General features: G+C 42.0%; 1 protein-coding gene across 1 annotated transcript in view; it reads left to right on the top strand.

The window, feature by feature from the left end:
- NEURL1B (neuralized E3 ubiquitin protein ligase 1B) overlaps positions 1-3,768 on the top strand; it is a 95,218-nt gene extending 91,450 nt beyond the window's left edge. Inside the window, exon 5 of the mRNA XM_085618077.1 lies at positions 3,142-3,768. Within this exon, the coding sequence (XP_085474203.1) occupies positions 3,142-3,386 (245 nt within the window). The 3' untranslated portion in view covers positions 3,387-3,768. The remainder of the gene's footprint in view (positions 1-3,141) is intronic.
- Positions 3,769-15,428: the final 11,660 nt, after the last annotated feature.

Genomic DNA, 15,428 nt, shown 5'->3' with positions numbered 1-15,428 from the left:
ACGTGTACGTCAGAAAAGATACCCTCCTCTGTAATACAGTCCTGCAGGTGAGTCAACACTTGCTTGCAAAAAGTTTTTTTGAATAGAGTCAATTAGAATGATGGGGCAATAGTTCCCTGGTTTGGCCCAGTCCCCCTTTTTGTAAATTGGCAGGATCTTCGCAAGTTTTCATGAGGAGGGTATCTCAAGGCCCGATGAGATAGCATTGGATAAAATGTTAATATATGGGCCCCACACCTCCAGATTCACTTTATACAAATCATTTGGGATCCTATCGGGTCCTGGGGCAGGAGCTGAGAGGCAAGAATCACTAGCGATCTAAGTCTCATTAAGAGTGAATACAATGGTGTTTACAGCCACATATTGGATAATTTATCGTCCTCCTCTATAGCACCTCTATTCCTATACATTTTACTGAAGTGGATCACCCAAACGTCCGGTTGTACACAAAAATCCATCACAGTTTCAGGACCATGTAGGCAAGTTGATGCTGTACGCCAAAAGTTATGGCTATCTTAAGAGATCAGGGCTTTGTGGAGGGTAGACCACAAGCAATTTCCTCAATCCTTTTTAGCCCTTAGCAAGACCTGCCTATACCGGGTCCTACAAATTATTATATTGGGGCATGAGTTGGATTTAACTGCTGATAAAAGCTCCCTCTTTGCTAGTGTTCAAAAACTATAAAAACCGGGGATTGGTCTTGGACCCCCCCCCCCCTTTTAGGCATTTTAACAAATAAATCCCTAACCTGTGCAAAATGTTGTGCATGGCTCACGCTCAATACCTCCCACCTCGGGTGCGCTGGAAGGGATGATAATGGTCTACTTCTTTCTATACTCTAGCAATAACTGTCTCTAGGGCTAGGGGTTCCATGCAATGTTCTTCCGATTGTTGGTTGAGGAAAGGCCACCCAGATCACCGGGCCCCGGCAAAATGGGTTTTGGTCTGTAATTATCAGATAGAATTAGGTTTGGTGCATGAAGATCACTGTCTGATCTATTCACCTCTTCCATATCTAACACAGCCAGCCATAACTTTGTCAACCAAAATAATAGTTTATCCTACTCTGGTACCCAGGTCTGCCGTATGTCATTCTTCCATGGCAATCGGATGCCATCCTACCATTTGCTGCTCTGCGGTCATAATTAAGGGTTAGGACCAATACCTGCCCTGCTTTGGGGGAGCATCTCACACATGGCAAGTCAAGCTGGGGGATGCCCCACTGATATTGCCTGCCACCAAAAGGTAACCCATCCCTGTTTGTTCAGAAAGCACCACTCGAGTGTTTAAAACCACTGACACAAGTGTTTAAACAGGGATTGGAATTTAGCCTGGAACTTGTAATTAGGGCCTATGAGTATGCTTTCTTCCACTTATCTGTTTCCTGCAACTTATACCTGTGAAGTATATAAAGATGTACTAAGAACTTTTCCTCCGTGCTCTGCTTGGTTAGTAAGAAAAACTGGGCTCTTGATCATAAAGGAAGATTGAAGATAGCCCATACACTGACAACCAAGTAGTGTTTGGTTTTAAACACAAGTCCTCTGAGGGGAGAAACAAGAAACATACGTGCACTAGAAAAAGATAAGTAGAGAAGAATTTGATAGGCATTTAAATTTCATAATAGAAGTAGTGCAATGCAATTCACTTTGGTTTTCAGAAGAGGGGTGTTAGAAATATGGAACGGTGTCTAAAGGTTCACGGTCAAGACCATGTTCATCAAAGTCGTTACATGCGTGGTACAGCCTTGAGGGGCAGTTGTGGGGTCAGAGCAGGCAAATTCCAAAAGGTCAGGAAGAGACAGAGGTGATGCATAGTACATTGTAATTAAGGGTGAAGCTGTAGATTTGTGTTGAAAGTGAAGAGTAAGGAAGAAATGGGCAGGTTGGTTTCATCTGCTAGGCTTAGTTTGTGCTCCAGTTCGGAGTTTGTATAGTGTGTGATGCATGGACCACACTTCCCATCGCACTGATGGGCACTTCAGGCCCTCTGCAAATGTTAAAGCAGATTTATTCAAATGTAGCCCACTCCAAGTGCTGCATTACGTAAGCAGGAGAGAACAGTGCAGAGCCATATTTACTAAATGCTGCTCTGTTCCTCTGCTTTGTTGCACAAACAGGCTACCTAGTACCCCCCTCCCACACACAAACACTTGCACTGTAGAGCATAGGTTTGCAAGTGATTTCTAGAATAGGCATTGTACTTAGAGTATACCATTCCAGTAGAAAATCCTATACCTAGGCCAAGTTTAAAACATTTCATATACTGGATATGTGCAATAAACATTAAGTATGTGAAATATTCGGTAAACTGCAACAACTTATCCAATTTGCCCATGTCTCGAGGAGCAGTTGTGTTGTTTTGATACAAAACCCAGACTAAAAACCATAGGTGGTTACGCTGACATGCTCATGTACAACCAATGGAACATCCCATCGGTGTTAAGTGTGCAAATCCCTATTTGTGCTAAGAAAAGGTTACTTTTTCAGCACTGAAAGTAAAAACCCTATCCAGATTTGTAGTGCTTTGCGTCACTTTGTATGACTTCCCATTGTAACAGTCACACTCACACACACCACCCCCTCCCAATCCAATAACGGTGGAAGAAATACGACTTTTTCCTCAGCTGCCTCTGTCCTAGACTACATAGCGCTCTCCATGCTCAACCTGATTACACTGGCCCCTTTGGCCTCTGCACATGCAGAGGATCAGTCCAAATCTTCTCGTGTTCTCCCTCTGCTGCCGGGTTTCTGCCAGTCGCTCCATGCGTCTGGTTTGCATTTGTCTGATATGCGCTGAAGAAACCTAAGCCTGGATTCCCTCTGGGTACGAGGCATTCACAATAAGTGGCAGAATGCCTTGTAAGTAGTAAACCGTGTGGCTGAAAAATACACTCCCGAGGAAAAATGGAATACCACGTGAACAACCACAAACTGGTCCAGAACTCTGGAAATCAGGAAAATAGCATTCCAAAGCACTTACCATTCCTTCCCAAGTAGAGATGTTAATGCAAGGATTTCAGACCCATTGGGATTTCCCATGAGCAGGTGGTTTAGTCTGGTGGAGGGATGCTTTTTTTGTTTTTTTTTTACTAGTGAGGATGCTACTCTTTTTAATGTTTTCCTGTTCTTTTATTTTCAGTGACGGCACCAAGTTCACCTCTAAGTCCTCCCGTGTCACCAGTTTTTGCTCCTCCTGAGCCGCCAGGCAGTAAGAACAGTGAGTGCACAATATGCTTTGATGGCGACGTCGACACCGTGATCTACACATGCGGACACATGTGCTTGTGCAATACCTGCGGCCTGAAGCTTAAGAAGCAGATGAACGCCTGCTGCCCCATCTGCAGGAGAGCCATCAAGGATGTGATCAAGATTTACCGACCTTAACGTCTAGCCCCCACCCTCCATCTTCCCAGAAACCTCTCTCCATCCGTCCTCTGCGTATGAGCTATCACCCAGGCTGCTGGGGCTTCCCCAGCTCCTAGCTGGTCTGAGACTGGTAAAACAAATCAGGGACTTTCAGCCTGTGTGAACCATGGTCCATCATAGGACTGTGCCACGAAGCCAGAGTAGGCATGTGATGTCGGCGATACCACCATCAAAAGTCACAGCAGACAAGAAACCTTCAAACAACAACACTACCTATTTTCTTCCTATCTTTCTCAATGGATTATAAAGCTGAAGTGCAGGTTTTCTTTTCTATGGACTTGCATCTGTAACTTACATTTGATATATTTCGACACTTTCTGGAATAAATATTCCTCTTCTATCTTTGCTGTTACCCTCCAAATCCTACCTAATGATAGGGATAGAACTTAAATGAGCTCAGCATAGTAGCCAATTGGTAGCCCTTGCATGGGGCAGTCTTTCTGATTTGCGGTCCACATTAGCCATGTGTTCACATAGGTTTATTGTACAATTCCCCAGGTGCTGTTACTAACCCTCTCCTGTAGTTCCGAGGAATCCAATCCTGACCACAGACAGAAATTATTCAATGCACAAAGTTAATTGAATTTTCTGGAAGATGCCTGCACTCACATGGGTGTGGCCTGCATAGTGTGCGCACTAGTTTGCCCTCCACTCACACTAATGTGCCAGGTGCTTCCTGGAATATAATTCTCTTTTCTTGAATACTGGTTCTGGTGGATCCATGATTCATTTGCCTCGCTTCTATGTTTCTCTATTCCTTAGTCTCAAAAAATAAATGTTGGGGTACTGGACTGGTGGGGAGATGGGTTTAGATACAATTGCCATTATCACTAACTAATAATTAGCTCAGAGCCATTTGTTTCACTATGATCTCCATCAAGCCACTCTCAATAGCTTAGAATATTTAATGCAAAAAAGCCAACAAAAGTTCAACCAAAATGAGGTGGCTTGTGGTGCACGTGCCTCTGACCATATATGCCTTAGTTGGCTCTACCCAAGTCATCCCTGATGACACAAAAATACCTTATTGAAGAGAATAGCAGACTACAATGACAAAGGAGATGGTGAACAGTACAGCAGAGCTTCATTAGACACCCTTTGGTAAGTGTGCCTATGCCACTTGCTGGATGTCGATTAAAGGTGTGGGGGTGGGTTTAAAATACACTCAAGCATCAGCACATAAACATATATAAGTGTTACACGTTTGGAGGTGGATGGATGAGGGTGCTTGTAATGTGTTAGTACGTTGTCTTAATCCCATGCAGGGCTGTTCGGGAAATACGTGTATCTGGTGCCAACACTAGTACAAGAGTGTCAGTTCCCTTTTCATTATTCTGCCAGTCGCAGTGATTAAGAACTGTGGTGGCGCAATGCTGATGAGGCTCTCCATCCTCCTACAAAGGTTCAAGTTCTGACCTCAGCAGATGGTAATTCAGCACTCTCAGACGAGTTTTTTGGTCTCTCCATTGTACCCTTTCTGTGTTCTATTCATCTCTTGGGCTCTGGTGCTCACCTACCACAACCATCACCTACGTTTGGAAAATTAAAAGACTTTAAGTAATAATGCATTACACCAAACTAGCGTGTTACCCTTCATTTTTTGGCAATGGAGGTCCGGTGAAGGCAGTATGCGAGGAGAGCGCAGATGTATTGGTGAAACACCTATACGGAGACAAATGAGTAGAGAGAAGGTGGCATGTGTCCCGGAAACAGTGTGCTTGCAGATCCTATTCACTTTGAACAACACACAGTTGAACATGTCATGTGAACATTTGAAGAGCAAAAAAGTGTTGACTTATTAGCAGTTAATCAATACGGTGGATGAAAATGAGTGTTCTTAAAAAGTGTTGCAGTTTCGTTTTCGGTTCAACATTCTTCACTTCTTCAGTTGTCTGATTCATGGCAATTGTCCAGTCAAGAGCTATAGGTAAAATTGCAATTTTAAATTCCAATAATCAAAGATCGGACACGTTAATTTGTGCTCCGTCATACCATGAATAGAACAAACAAATGTCACCCCCTATGCAAAAATAAGAGTACACACTATGGGCCTCATTTACAAGCCCCTTGCACTGCTGGTACGTCAATTTTTCCCATATTAAAAGGGGATGCACTGGTGGCGAAAGGGGCTTGTAAATATGCCCCTATGTATCCAAAGACAACAAGCATCATGCTTCCTGAGAATTCTCACATCTGAAGCCCTCTGGTCCCCCTTCAAACTGTTATCTATCCTTGTGGGCTTAGCTTTGAGAAGAAATTATTGGAAGATGGAAAATGCTGTTTTTAGGATTGGACCCATCATTTGCAAAGCATGGCACCGTTCTGAGCTCTGGCTCACCACCTGGCTGGCTGCACCTTTGACTTGTCTAGGTGGGAGGTTTTCACATCTGGTTTACTATGTGTGTTTAAGTAAACAGATATTCTCATCCATCTCCATTTATTGTGTTTAGCTTTGACAAATCCTTTGTGTAAGTTTTTTTAGCTGCCTATGTTGTAGGCATGTTTTTATATTGCATTTAATGATTTCTGACGCGTACAATGCTGCAGCCACCTTAATCCCCGCCCCCCTGTTGACTTTCCCTTCATCCATAGTAATCAAATTAGACATTAGATATTTGTAGCTCTGCAACTGCCGTGTAGTGTTGGTGTACGTTTCCAAACTATATTTCCATGGAGTTGGATTATGATTCACCCTTCTGGTCAAGTGACTTTGAATGACTCGGTACAAGTCTGATCTTTTTTTAGTCTTTAATATCCTGATTCCATGGTCTAGAGCTATTCGAAGAATATCAACAATTTGCCGAGCCTAGGTGGCCAACCTTGCATCCCCCACTAGCAGAACTTTGTTGCATGATACACAAATGGTTGAAGGTTCTTGATGTATGCAGGGAGTTTTGGATTATAACATGAACAAGAAGAGATGAAAGTGGTAATGTGTTTATATATATATATATATATATATATATATATATATATATACATATATATATATATATATATATACATATATATATATATATATATACACACACAGCCCATCTCCTGTTTTAAGGCTCAGCAAGTGATTTGCATAAAGTTGTCATTTTGTGTTGTATTGATAGACGTGTTTGCAGTTTTAAAGGCATCGTAGAATGCTTCTGCATTGAAACAAGGTGGAATCAAATGAAACTTATGTCAGGTTCTCACAGGATTTGCAGGTCACGAGGGATTTTAATATCAAAAAGGGAGTCCGGCAGGGCTGTATTTTGGCCCCTTTTTTATTTAATTTTTATATTAATGAACTGGATAGCGTACTAAGGGCAACAGGAGTTGATTACCCAAGTGTAGGACGGCGAGGGATTCCCGTCCTGTTATATGCGGACAACGCCGTCCTCATATCCAGGACTGAACTGGGTCTGCAATCGCTTTTATCTGCCTTCTCCAGATTCATGACTGACCAGGATTTGGCAATTAATAATTCCAAGTCGTATGTCATGCAAGTGGGGCAATTGGGGAAAAAGAATTTCCAGTTTAGTGTAGGTGATTCCAAGATCCCCCGCACAAATGTATTTTCCTATTTAGGGGTCCTCTTTGATGACCAGCTCAAATGGGACCCCCTATTACAGAAAAAAAGGGGATCTGGCCAGGGTTAATTCAGCAATTTTTAATTTTGCATCCAAAATAGGGAAGAAACCAACAGGAGCTATGCTGCAAGTGTATCAGGCCAAAAGCTTGGCCATAGCTTCCTATGGCAGTGAAATTTGGAGATACACTATTGCAGAAATCCTACAGATAGCGGAAAATGATTTTTTGAAACGCTTACTATGTGTTCCCCGTGGCACATCTAATTTAGCAGTCCACGAGGAACTGGGGGTTCCCTATTTAAGTGACGCACTTGCTTTGCGACCCCTGATTTTTTGGCTAAAAAGTTGGTTAAATAAAGATCGTTCTCTCACCCACCTGATGCTAAGTAAATGCATGTCTCTGGACAACTCGGCTCGTATTCTGTGGCTGAGATATATTAAAAAAAGCCTTGATGGGTTAGGGCTGGGGGACTTATTTGTCAACCCTGATGTTATTACAAAGAAGGATGTGGATTCGACCAAATTAGCCTTTTTGTCACTGAGGAAAAAGGAAAGGGAAGCCAAGGAGGTGAAAAAAAAAAAAAAAAAAATGAAACTTAGAAGTTGAAAGGAACAAAAAAGTAAATTGGAGATGTTGCGGCTAGAGTGTTAAGTGTAGATGCCAGGCACAGCTGTAACTGTTTGTGGACAAGCATTTTAAACGCCGATTTGTGTTCCAAGTACAATTTCTATTCTTTTTGAGGGAGAAAAAATGGGGAGATAGGCACCTCGTACTGTTGTGTACAATCTACTTTAGGCAGTTTTGTTAACTAAACTCTGGTTGTAGTCTGAAGTAGCTCAGACAGCAGTTTTGCACAAGTGTTCTCGTACTGAGTTATTTGAGAGACACTTGCAATCAGGTGATTACAGGGCATAAACTGAATGTGTTGAGGGAATCTGCACATCATACGATGATGGCAATGAATGTCTCACCCCATTGTGTTATACTCTAGATTGTCTTTACAGGCGAACCTGAAGCAGGGTCCATTCCTGTCAGATGGACCTGAACCCGATGCGTTTTGTTAATACTCTTCTGTTGTTTCAGATACACCTCAAGCTATGTTTGTTCAGGTCAAGGATTCTCGTAGTTTCTAATGGTATCCGAAGGTGGGAGTGCTAAAGCCTTCTTGTGGTTTTAGGAATGGTGCCTGAAGCCTCTTGTTGAAACCAGTTGAGATGTAGTGCCAGAATCTGATGAAGGCTTGATGGAAGTTTGGATATGATTGTTTTTGTGTCCCTGCACTTTATAGTTGTTTGTATTTATTTAAAAGTAAGTTGACTAGTGCACCTTTCTAGGGCTAGAATTCCTTTTACAAAACTCCCTTGTCTGTTACTGTGTTTCTAAGCTCCACGACAACATAGGCAGGTAAAGCCTTGATTTCCTGCTGTACTTTTTTTCAGAAAATGGACTAATATTCCTTTTGCTCTGCGGATATCAGAGAAAAATTCTCCATGTGATTGAAAGTGATGATAAAATGCTTTCCTGGCCATTTTCTTCCTTTTAATTTGATCACTCTCTTTTTTGCTAATGTTAACCTCTGCTTTTCTGGACTTTCCCAAGCATGAGATATTAAAAGAAAACCTGTTTTTGACAAAAAACAATTAGCCCAGCGTATTCACGTTCTGACTTTGTCTCCACATTTGCAAGACTCTCTGACCTGCAAACTGCATCAGTATTTTGCTATCCTTTCTGAGGAACAGGGAAGTCGTCTCTCGACTCCTTCAACAAGAGCATAACATGAATGTAAGCCAAAATGTCTCCCTTCTCTGCAGAAAGGCCACCTTTGAGCACAAGTGCATAATTCAGCGATTATTGAGCCACGTAATTATCAGAAACAAGATGTCCCAGGGTATTTTTAGCTAAAGAGGATTTCCAGAAAATGAACCACATGGAGAGGACTTGAAGAAATTATAAAACATTTAATTGAGCATATCACCCCGCTATTCACAATGCATAATTACCCTACATGCCACACTGAACTTGTAATAATTACATCAGACAGCAGTGGAAGAAAAACATTTAAAATAGTACCACATCTCCATAAATGGCCAAATAACATCCCCACCTGACACACTACCTACCCAGAATAGATATTAGATATTGATAATTAGATTCTGATTTGATTAAGTCTGGTCATAACAGGCCAGATTCACAAGCTACAGTCCTAAACCTGCAGCTCAACTTCTAAATGAGAAATCTTGATTCACTGAATGAAGGCTTCTGTCAAAGATCTACCTATTGAAGGTTTCCTTTTGAGTAAGTATCAGAGGGATTGGACCGCAATGGTAACGCCATATTTTTCAAAACACTCACAAAGTCAAAACAGTTAGTTACACACCTCAAAAGCACTTTCAAATGTACAGGTACAGAATGTTAGGTTGTCTGCTTGTAAAATTCTTTGTGCAGTTGGGAGGCTTTGCTAAAGCACTTGGAGTGAGTAGGGTGAGTGTGGGTTCAGTGTTAGTCCAAGTGTAGTGCCTGTGTATGAAACTGACCTAGATAAGCCCAAAAAGTTACAGGGAGAAGAAGTTTCTTCAAAGGGAATAATGTAACTGCTATTAAGGAAACATTTATAAAAGCATGCAGTGCAAATACAGTGTTCTACCTCAGCTTAAACAGTGAAGTTGTCCACAGTGGAAAAATACCATCAATGAATTTATGTTTTTAGCTTACTCCTGGAAAACTGGGAGAGTTGGAGATTTCCAATTCTCACATCAGTAAAACGTTTTGTCGGTCACAAAAAACATGAATCTCAGGCCACAGTATATTAATTTCTACTCACTTAGATCTGTGGTTAAATCATTATTCTTTGGAGTCTAAACTGCATGTTCTATAAAGAAGAGCTCCCTTTGCTTCTGAAAGCTTGTAGTATCCACTGTAAATTACTTGTGTTGGTGTAAAATAGGTAGCATTATTCCCACTGAGTGTATTAGCTCTTAGGCCACCACTGCCCAGAAACGTTTTGCATAAATGCTACAAAAACTGATCAGGAACATTTTAACCCTTTCGATGCGCATGACGGAACGGTTCCGTCATGCGCATCGGTCGCGCTGTGCGGATGACGGAATCGCTCCGTCACAGCCTCGCCCGCGCAACGAACCTTCAGCACGGCGCGGTAATCCGCGCCGCGCTGAAGGGGTTAAGAGGCATCTTCAGTTATGGTAATAGTTTATTGTGAAGAAGTAATGCTCGAGAAGCTGTTATTGTGGTCTAACAACTTTACACTGTTTCACTTGGCTAGAATTTCTACAATGTATTAATCAATGTGAAAATGTCATTAAACTTCCGGGGCGATCTCTGAATGCTTTTTTGCAGTCCACCTCTCTGAACCGATCTTTCGTGTCTGTAGAACACAAACGGTGTTTGATACAAGACTCTAGTACAATCAATTTCAACAAAGGGTCACTGATGAAAACTGGTCATGGTTTGATAGAAAAGAGGTGTAAAAAGAGGGTGGAAACTTTGCTATGACCTGAAAATCATAAACATGTACTATTGCTACTATGCTGTTTGTCATCATGCCTCAGAAACATTGGCCACAAACCTGCGATTAAGGCCCTGAAAGTTCCAAATAAAAGAAATTGACACATCCAGTTAAACAGCCCGATTAAATAGAATTCTGAAGAAAAAGATGTGTGTTCATAAAAATCAGGTTGTGAACTTCTTTTCCATTTAGAAGTGTGCGTGTCCTTAAGCCAAATCATGAAACTGTCCGAAAGCCTATGTTTATTTCATCTGTCTCTCACCCCCCTGCTTTTGCTCTGACCAATAGACGTTTTTCACTGGGAGTTGAAGAAAGAATGTAATTAATGTAAACGTAGATGATATTGACTTGTTGAAGCACTTTCTTTTCTAATATGACCCTAAACCCCTGATACCACCTCCTTATACAGGATCTGCACCTTAGAAAACCACTTCCAGACACCTCCAGCATGGAAGTTTGATTGCTGAGGTCCAGCACCTGGTACTTGTGGATGACATCTTGAAGGAACACATGATTTCTTTAACTTATTCCCCAAAGTTATGGGACTAACCTCGAATCTACAGCAGTACACATTTCCCTGTGTCACTGAATAATAGATTTCCTTAAAAACATTTTATTTTACCAAAAATCTCCCTAAATTGTGCAATAGGACCTAAACGTATTTGCTTCACAATTAACTGTGCCCTTTGTCTACTGTGTTGGTGATCTGCGATCCGAAATTCCTCTGGCAATGTTCATCTTTGGCGCTATGGTTTTCACTAAGAAAGAGACTTACATGGGGGAAGTTTTCCTTTCTTATGGCCTTGTGGTTTTTCTAGGAGAATATTATTACTGTCCAATTTCTAAATATGTAATTTGTACAGATAATCTGTTTGTGCCTTATCAGGGTGTTTGTGCACTTTTATCTTTTTTTAACTGAGAAAAAAAAGAAAAAAAAAAGAGCACAGAAATCAATGTTTAGTTTTATATATATATAGGAACGTGATGATAACCACTAGACAAATTGTGCTTTTTGATATTGGAGTGAAAAATTGTACTTTTCACCTATTTTTGCTGCCCTCTTTGTATAGTGCATTTACATTTCTTTCCTGCTCCACAAAATCCACTATATTATTGTTGCATTCTGATTCAAGTACTGTGATCCGTATACCGCATTTTAAGCTGAAGATTTTTTGGGTCTGTATAATAATGCTTTTTAAATATTGTTTTTTTTTGCACTTGATCTTCATGTTGACGTTGCGTGATTTTTTTTGTGTTGTGTTTTTTGTTTAGTTTTTTTTGTTTTTTGTTTTGTATCAATACAATTTTACATGTCAGGATACAAAAATAAAAATCTCATCTTGGGAAAGTTTGCATTACTCTTTTTTATTTTTTGTCCATGTTCTGTGTGTTTCATTCTGTTTGCCCACATGTCTGACGATTGACTGAAAACATTGATGGTGGGTGGACAGTGGCGGCTGCCGCTAACAAAGGGTGGTGCGGCAGGTGGGGGGAGCGTGGGAGGACGGGAGAGCGAGCACGGGAGGGTCAAGGGATGGGTAACTAATAATTTTTTTAAATGTCCTGGCTCCGATGGCCGCCTCCAACATCACGTCACTCCTGCTGGCCTCTTCATGGGTCCCAGCAGCCCCTGGGACAGACTCCAGCCAACTGCTGTGCTGCAGAGCAGTGCAGGGATTGGTCTGAGCAGGCTGAAAAGACACCCTGCTCAGACCAGGGAGTCTGTGGGGATATTTTCAGCCTGGCTGCTAAATGGAGCCAGGCTGGAGAAACCTAAGTACGCATGTGTGTTTTGGTTGGCCTGAGACTGCCGGCCAAACACACATGAGCACTTAGGGAGTGCACACAGAACTCCTCCTCCACCCACCTATGCCTGCCCTGTGGAAATGTACCCAAAAGTGAGCACACTGGTGCAGGGTCACCCTCGTGTCCACGGGTCCAAAGACAAACAAAAAGAGATCGGCACTGGAGTTGAAATAAAATAACAAGTTTATTAATCACTCATGAGCGAGACCATGTCCACACAACACTCTCAAGTGTTGTAGGAGGAGGTACACTAGATTCACAAACCGTCGTCCTTTTATACAGTTTTATTGCAATGCAAGCATGTGGACAGAAATGGAAAGAACAAGTTTAGAAATAGCTTTCAGCAAACAAGGGCAGATAGATGACTACGTGGTCAGCAAATAGGGAGGGGGAGCAGGAATGCTTATGGCAGCAGTAAACAGTCAACAGATAACATATAAGACCAGGTGCACCAGCAGCTACAAACCCCCCAGCAAGTACATTGCTGAGCCTTGTCGAATGAGGTCAACTAAAATAGATGACACAAGCAGAGTGAGAAGGCGAACAGCAGAGGACACAAGAATTACGAAGGAAACTAAATGGACACCACAGCCAAAATGGCTGTTGCTTATGCTAATGAAAATATTACAAGTTTCCACAGACGACCCTTTTAGCATAAGCTAAGACATTTTCTTATTTTTTTAAAGGGGTACGATACACATCATGAATGTCAATTAACATCATTTTACAGATTTCTCGTTCTATTGCTAAGCGGGCATTTGCATTTTGGACATTCGTTTTAGATGGTAAACAAGTAGTACAAGTAGAAATACAGGGGAACAGAGCATTGGTCCACATTGAATACATAAACAACAAGAGAAGAGAATTGCAATAATTATGAACAAGGCCGACAATATTTTCAGACCCCATACAGAAAATATGCTCCAGAACCATGCAGTCCAAGTCCATGTTCCTGAGTCTTGATGTATCTCAGTGGCTATTTTATGCATTTTGGAAATGGCATCATAAACAGAAGGGGCGTGATCAGGGATGAACATGCTGCAGCTACTCCCGATAATGCAACATGCTCCACCACGATCAGCTAAGATTACATCTAGAACCATTCTATTTTGCAAAGTCACAATTCTCATAATTTAGAGTTGTTCTGTAATATTTCCAAGAGCCATTGCTGTTTGATTAGTCACAGCCTCTACTACACGGGTCAAGCGTCTAATTTTCCTACTGTTCAAAGCCGCACCAACAAAGAAAAAGAGTCCCATATTAAAGTCAACATATTGCTTTAATGCAGTGTCAGTTTGATCCACTTCATCATTATTTATAGTTCCTTTGAATCGGTTCAAGGAAATGTCATTAAACAATTTTTGATCTTAATGATAAGATGCAAGTGCTAAGAACACAGGGGGAAGCAAGAAGGACACATATAGCATATTCCAGACCATCGAATTGGTAGATGATAGTAACCTTTACTTCCACAAATGAAATAAGTGTTATGTGAGGATAGAAAACTGCTATTGTTTGTTCCAGTGATATTCAGTACTGTTGTACAGTCACTTTTTTCCACTGGAATACTGCCAAAACTACTCACACAAAGATTTGCTCGGGCTCTAGTAACAGCGATAATAGGAGGCCCGTTACCCTTGGCCGTTCGAATGTTGGGGAAAACATAGCTTGTAAGGAAATCTCCTTTGCGAAACTCTTTCATTTCCCATACAGTTCTTTTGGCTTGTGGGTACCCTTCCTCATTAGGGTAACAAACCTTGTTTAATCGTGCATTAAGTCCTCCTACATCAGCTAGAGTAATATTACTATTTTCAGGGGCCACAACAGTGCGAACCAGGCTCTACAGGAGCCATTATGCGAGAATGGCAAGGGAATGAAAGGCGTTCCTCCCTTCTTCTGATGGGCTGGCATCATTGCACATACCCAGCAATTGGTAGTGTTCGTAGCATTATGAGTATGATGCAACAGTTGTATGAAAGTGTAATTGAGATATGACATTCGGTGCATCTTTTTATGATAGGGAAAAGTGAAGTAATAATGTTCTGTGGGGACAGGAGTAGTAGCAGACAGTAAGTTTCGAGCCGGAGTTACTTCCTCCACAACCCACATTATCACAGCAATGATGACAGCAGTCAAAGTTAGTCCAATAATGAACATTGTGCCTTTGCTACAGACTTTTCAGCATTCGATTTCTTGTCCTCAGGCATGTGCTTCTCGTCGGCAAACAACAAAACAGATGGTGCCCTAAGGTCCTGGGCAGGCGTTGGTTTCTTCACTAACGTTAAGACGAGTAGTCACTAAAAGGCTACCCCCCTTTGTAGTCGGTCTTTAACTACCCAGGACAGTGGCTCAAACAGTCTCTTTCTGCGATGAAAGGTCTTTCTTCCTGGATCGAAGCAGATATCTAGATGCACCAGGGATCGTGTGGTCCGGGAAGACTTCCTCAGGCCCTTCAGGTGTCGCTGCTTGTCCTCTCTCGGTGAACAGGATGTCGCGGTCATCTGTCAACACAGCAGGGCTTACAACGGCATGCAGAATTTTTCAGCAATGGCTGGCATGGACCCAATTCTTCCGGTTGCTCACTCGCACTGCAGTTCTGGTAGCAAGGAGGACCTGCTCTGGGCCACGCCACTAAGGTGCCAAAGAATTTGTCAGTTCAAACGATTTCGTCAGCACGAAATCGCCAGGCCGTAGATCGTGGCCTTCACCCTGCGACCTGTCTAGAAGGGCTTCACGTACCTGCTGATGAATAGAAGACAAACTGTCAGTTAACTGGGACAAATAGTCACTCATCAACATGTGGGGAACATCATGTATAGGGCGAGGCTTGGGGAACCCCCAAATATTCATGGGCCTGCCAAAGACAATCTCATATGGCGTAAGGCCAGATCGTGTATGTGGTATTGATCTGATAGAAAGCAAGGCTAGGGGCAGTGCATCAGGCCATTTCAAAGACATGGAAGACTGTATTTTAGCCAATTTCAATTTCAGGGTGTAGTTATAATGCTCCACCAGGCCTGCTGAATGTGGGTGAAAAGCGGCATGAAATTTCTGCATAATCCCCAACCCTTTCATGACATATTGTATAACTTGCCCAATGAAATGAG

This window comes from Triturus cristatus, chromosome 7, assembly GCF_964204655.1.
Source record: "Triturus cristatus chromosome 7, aTriCri1.1, whole genome shotgun sequence".
NCBI classification, from domain to species: domain Eukaryota; kingdom Metazoa; phylum Chordata; class Amphibia; order Caudata; family Salamandridae; genus Triturus; species Triturus cristatus.
Note: the sequence above shows the minus strand (reverse complement) of the source record. Positions and strands in the feature narration are given on the sequence as shown.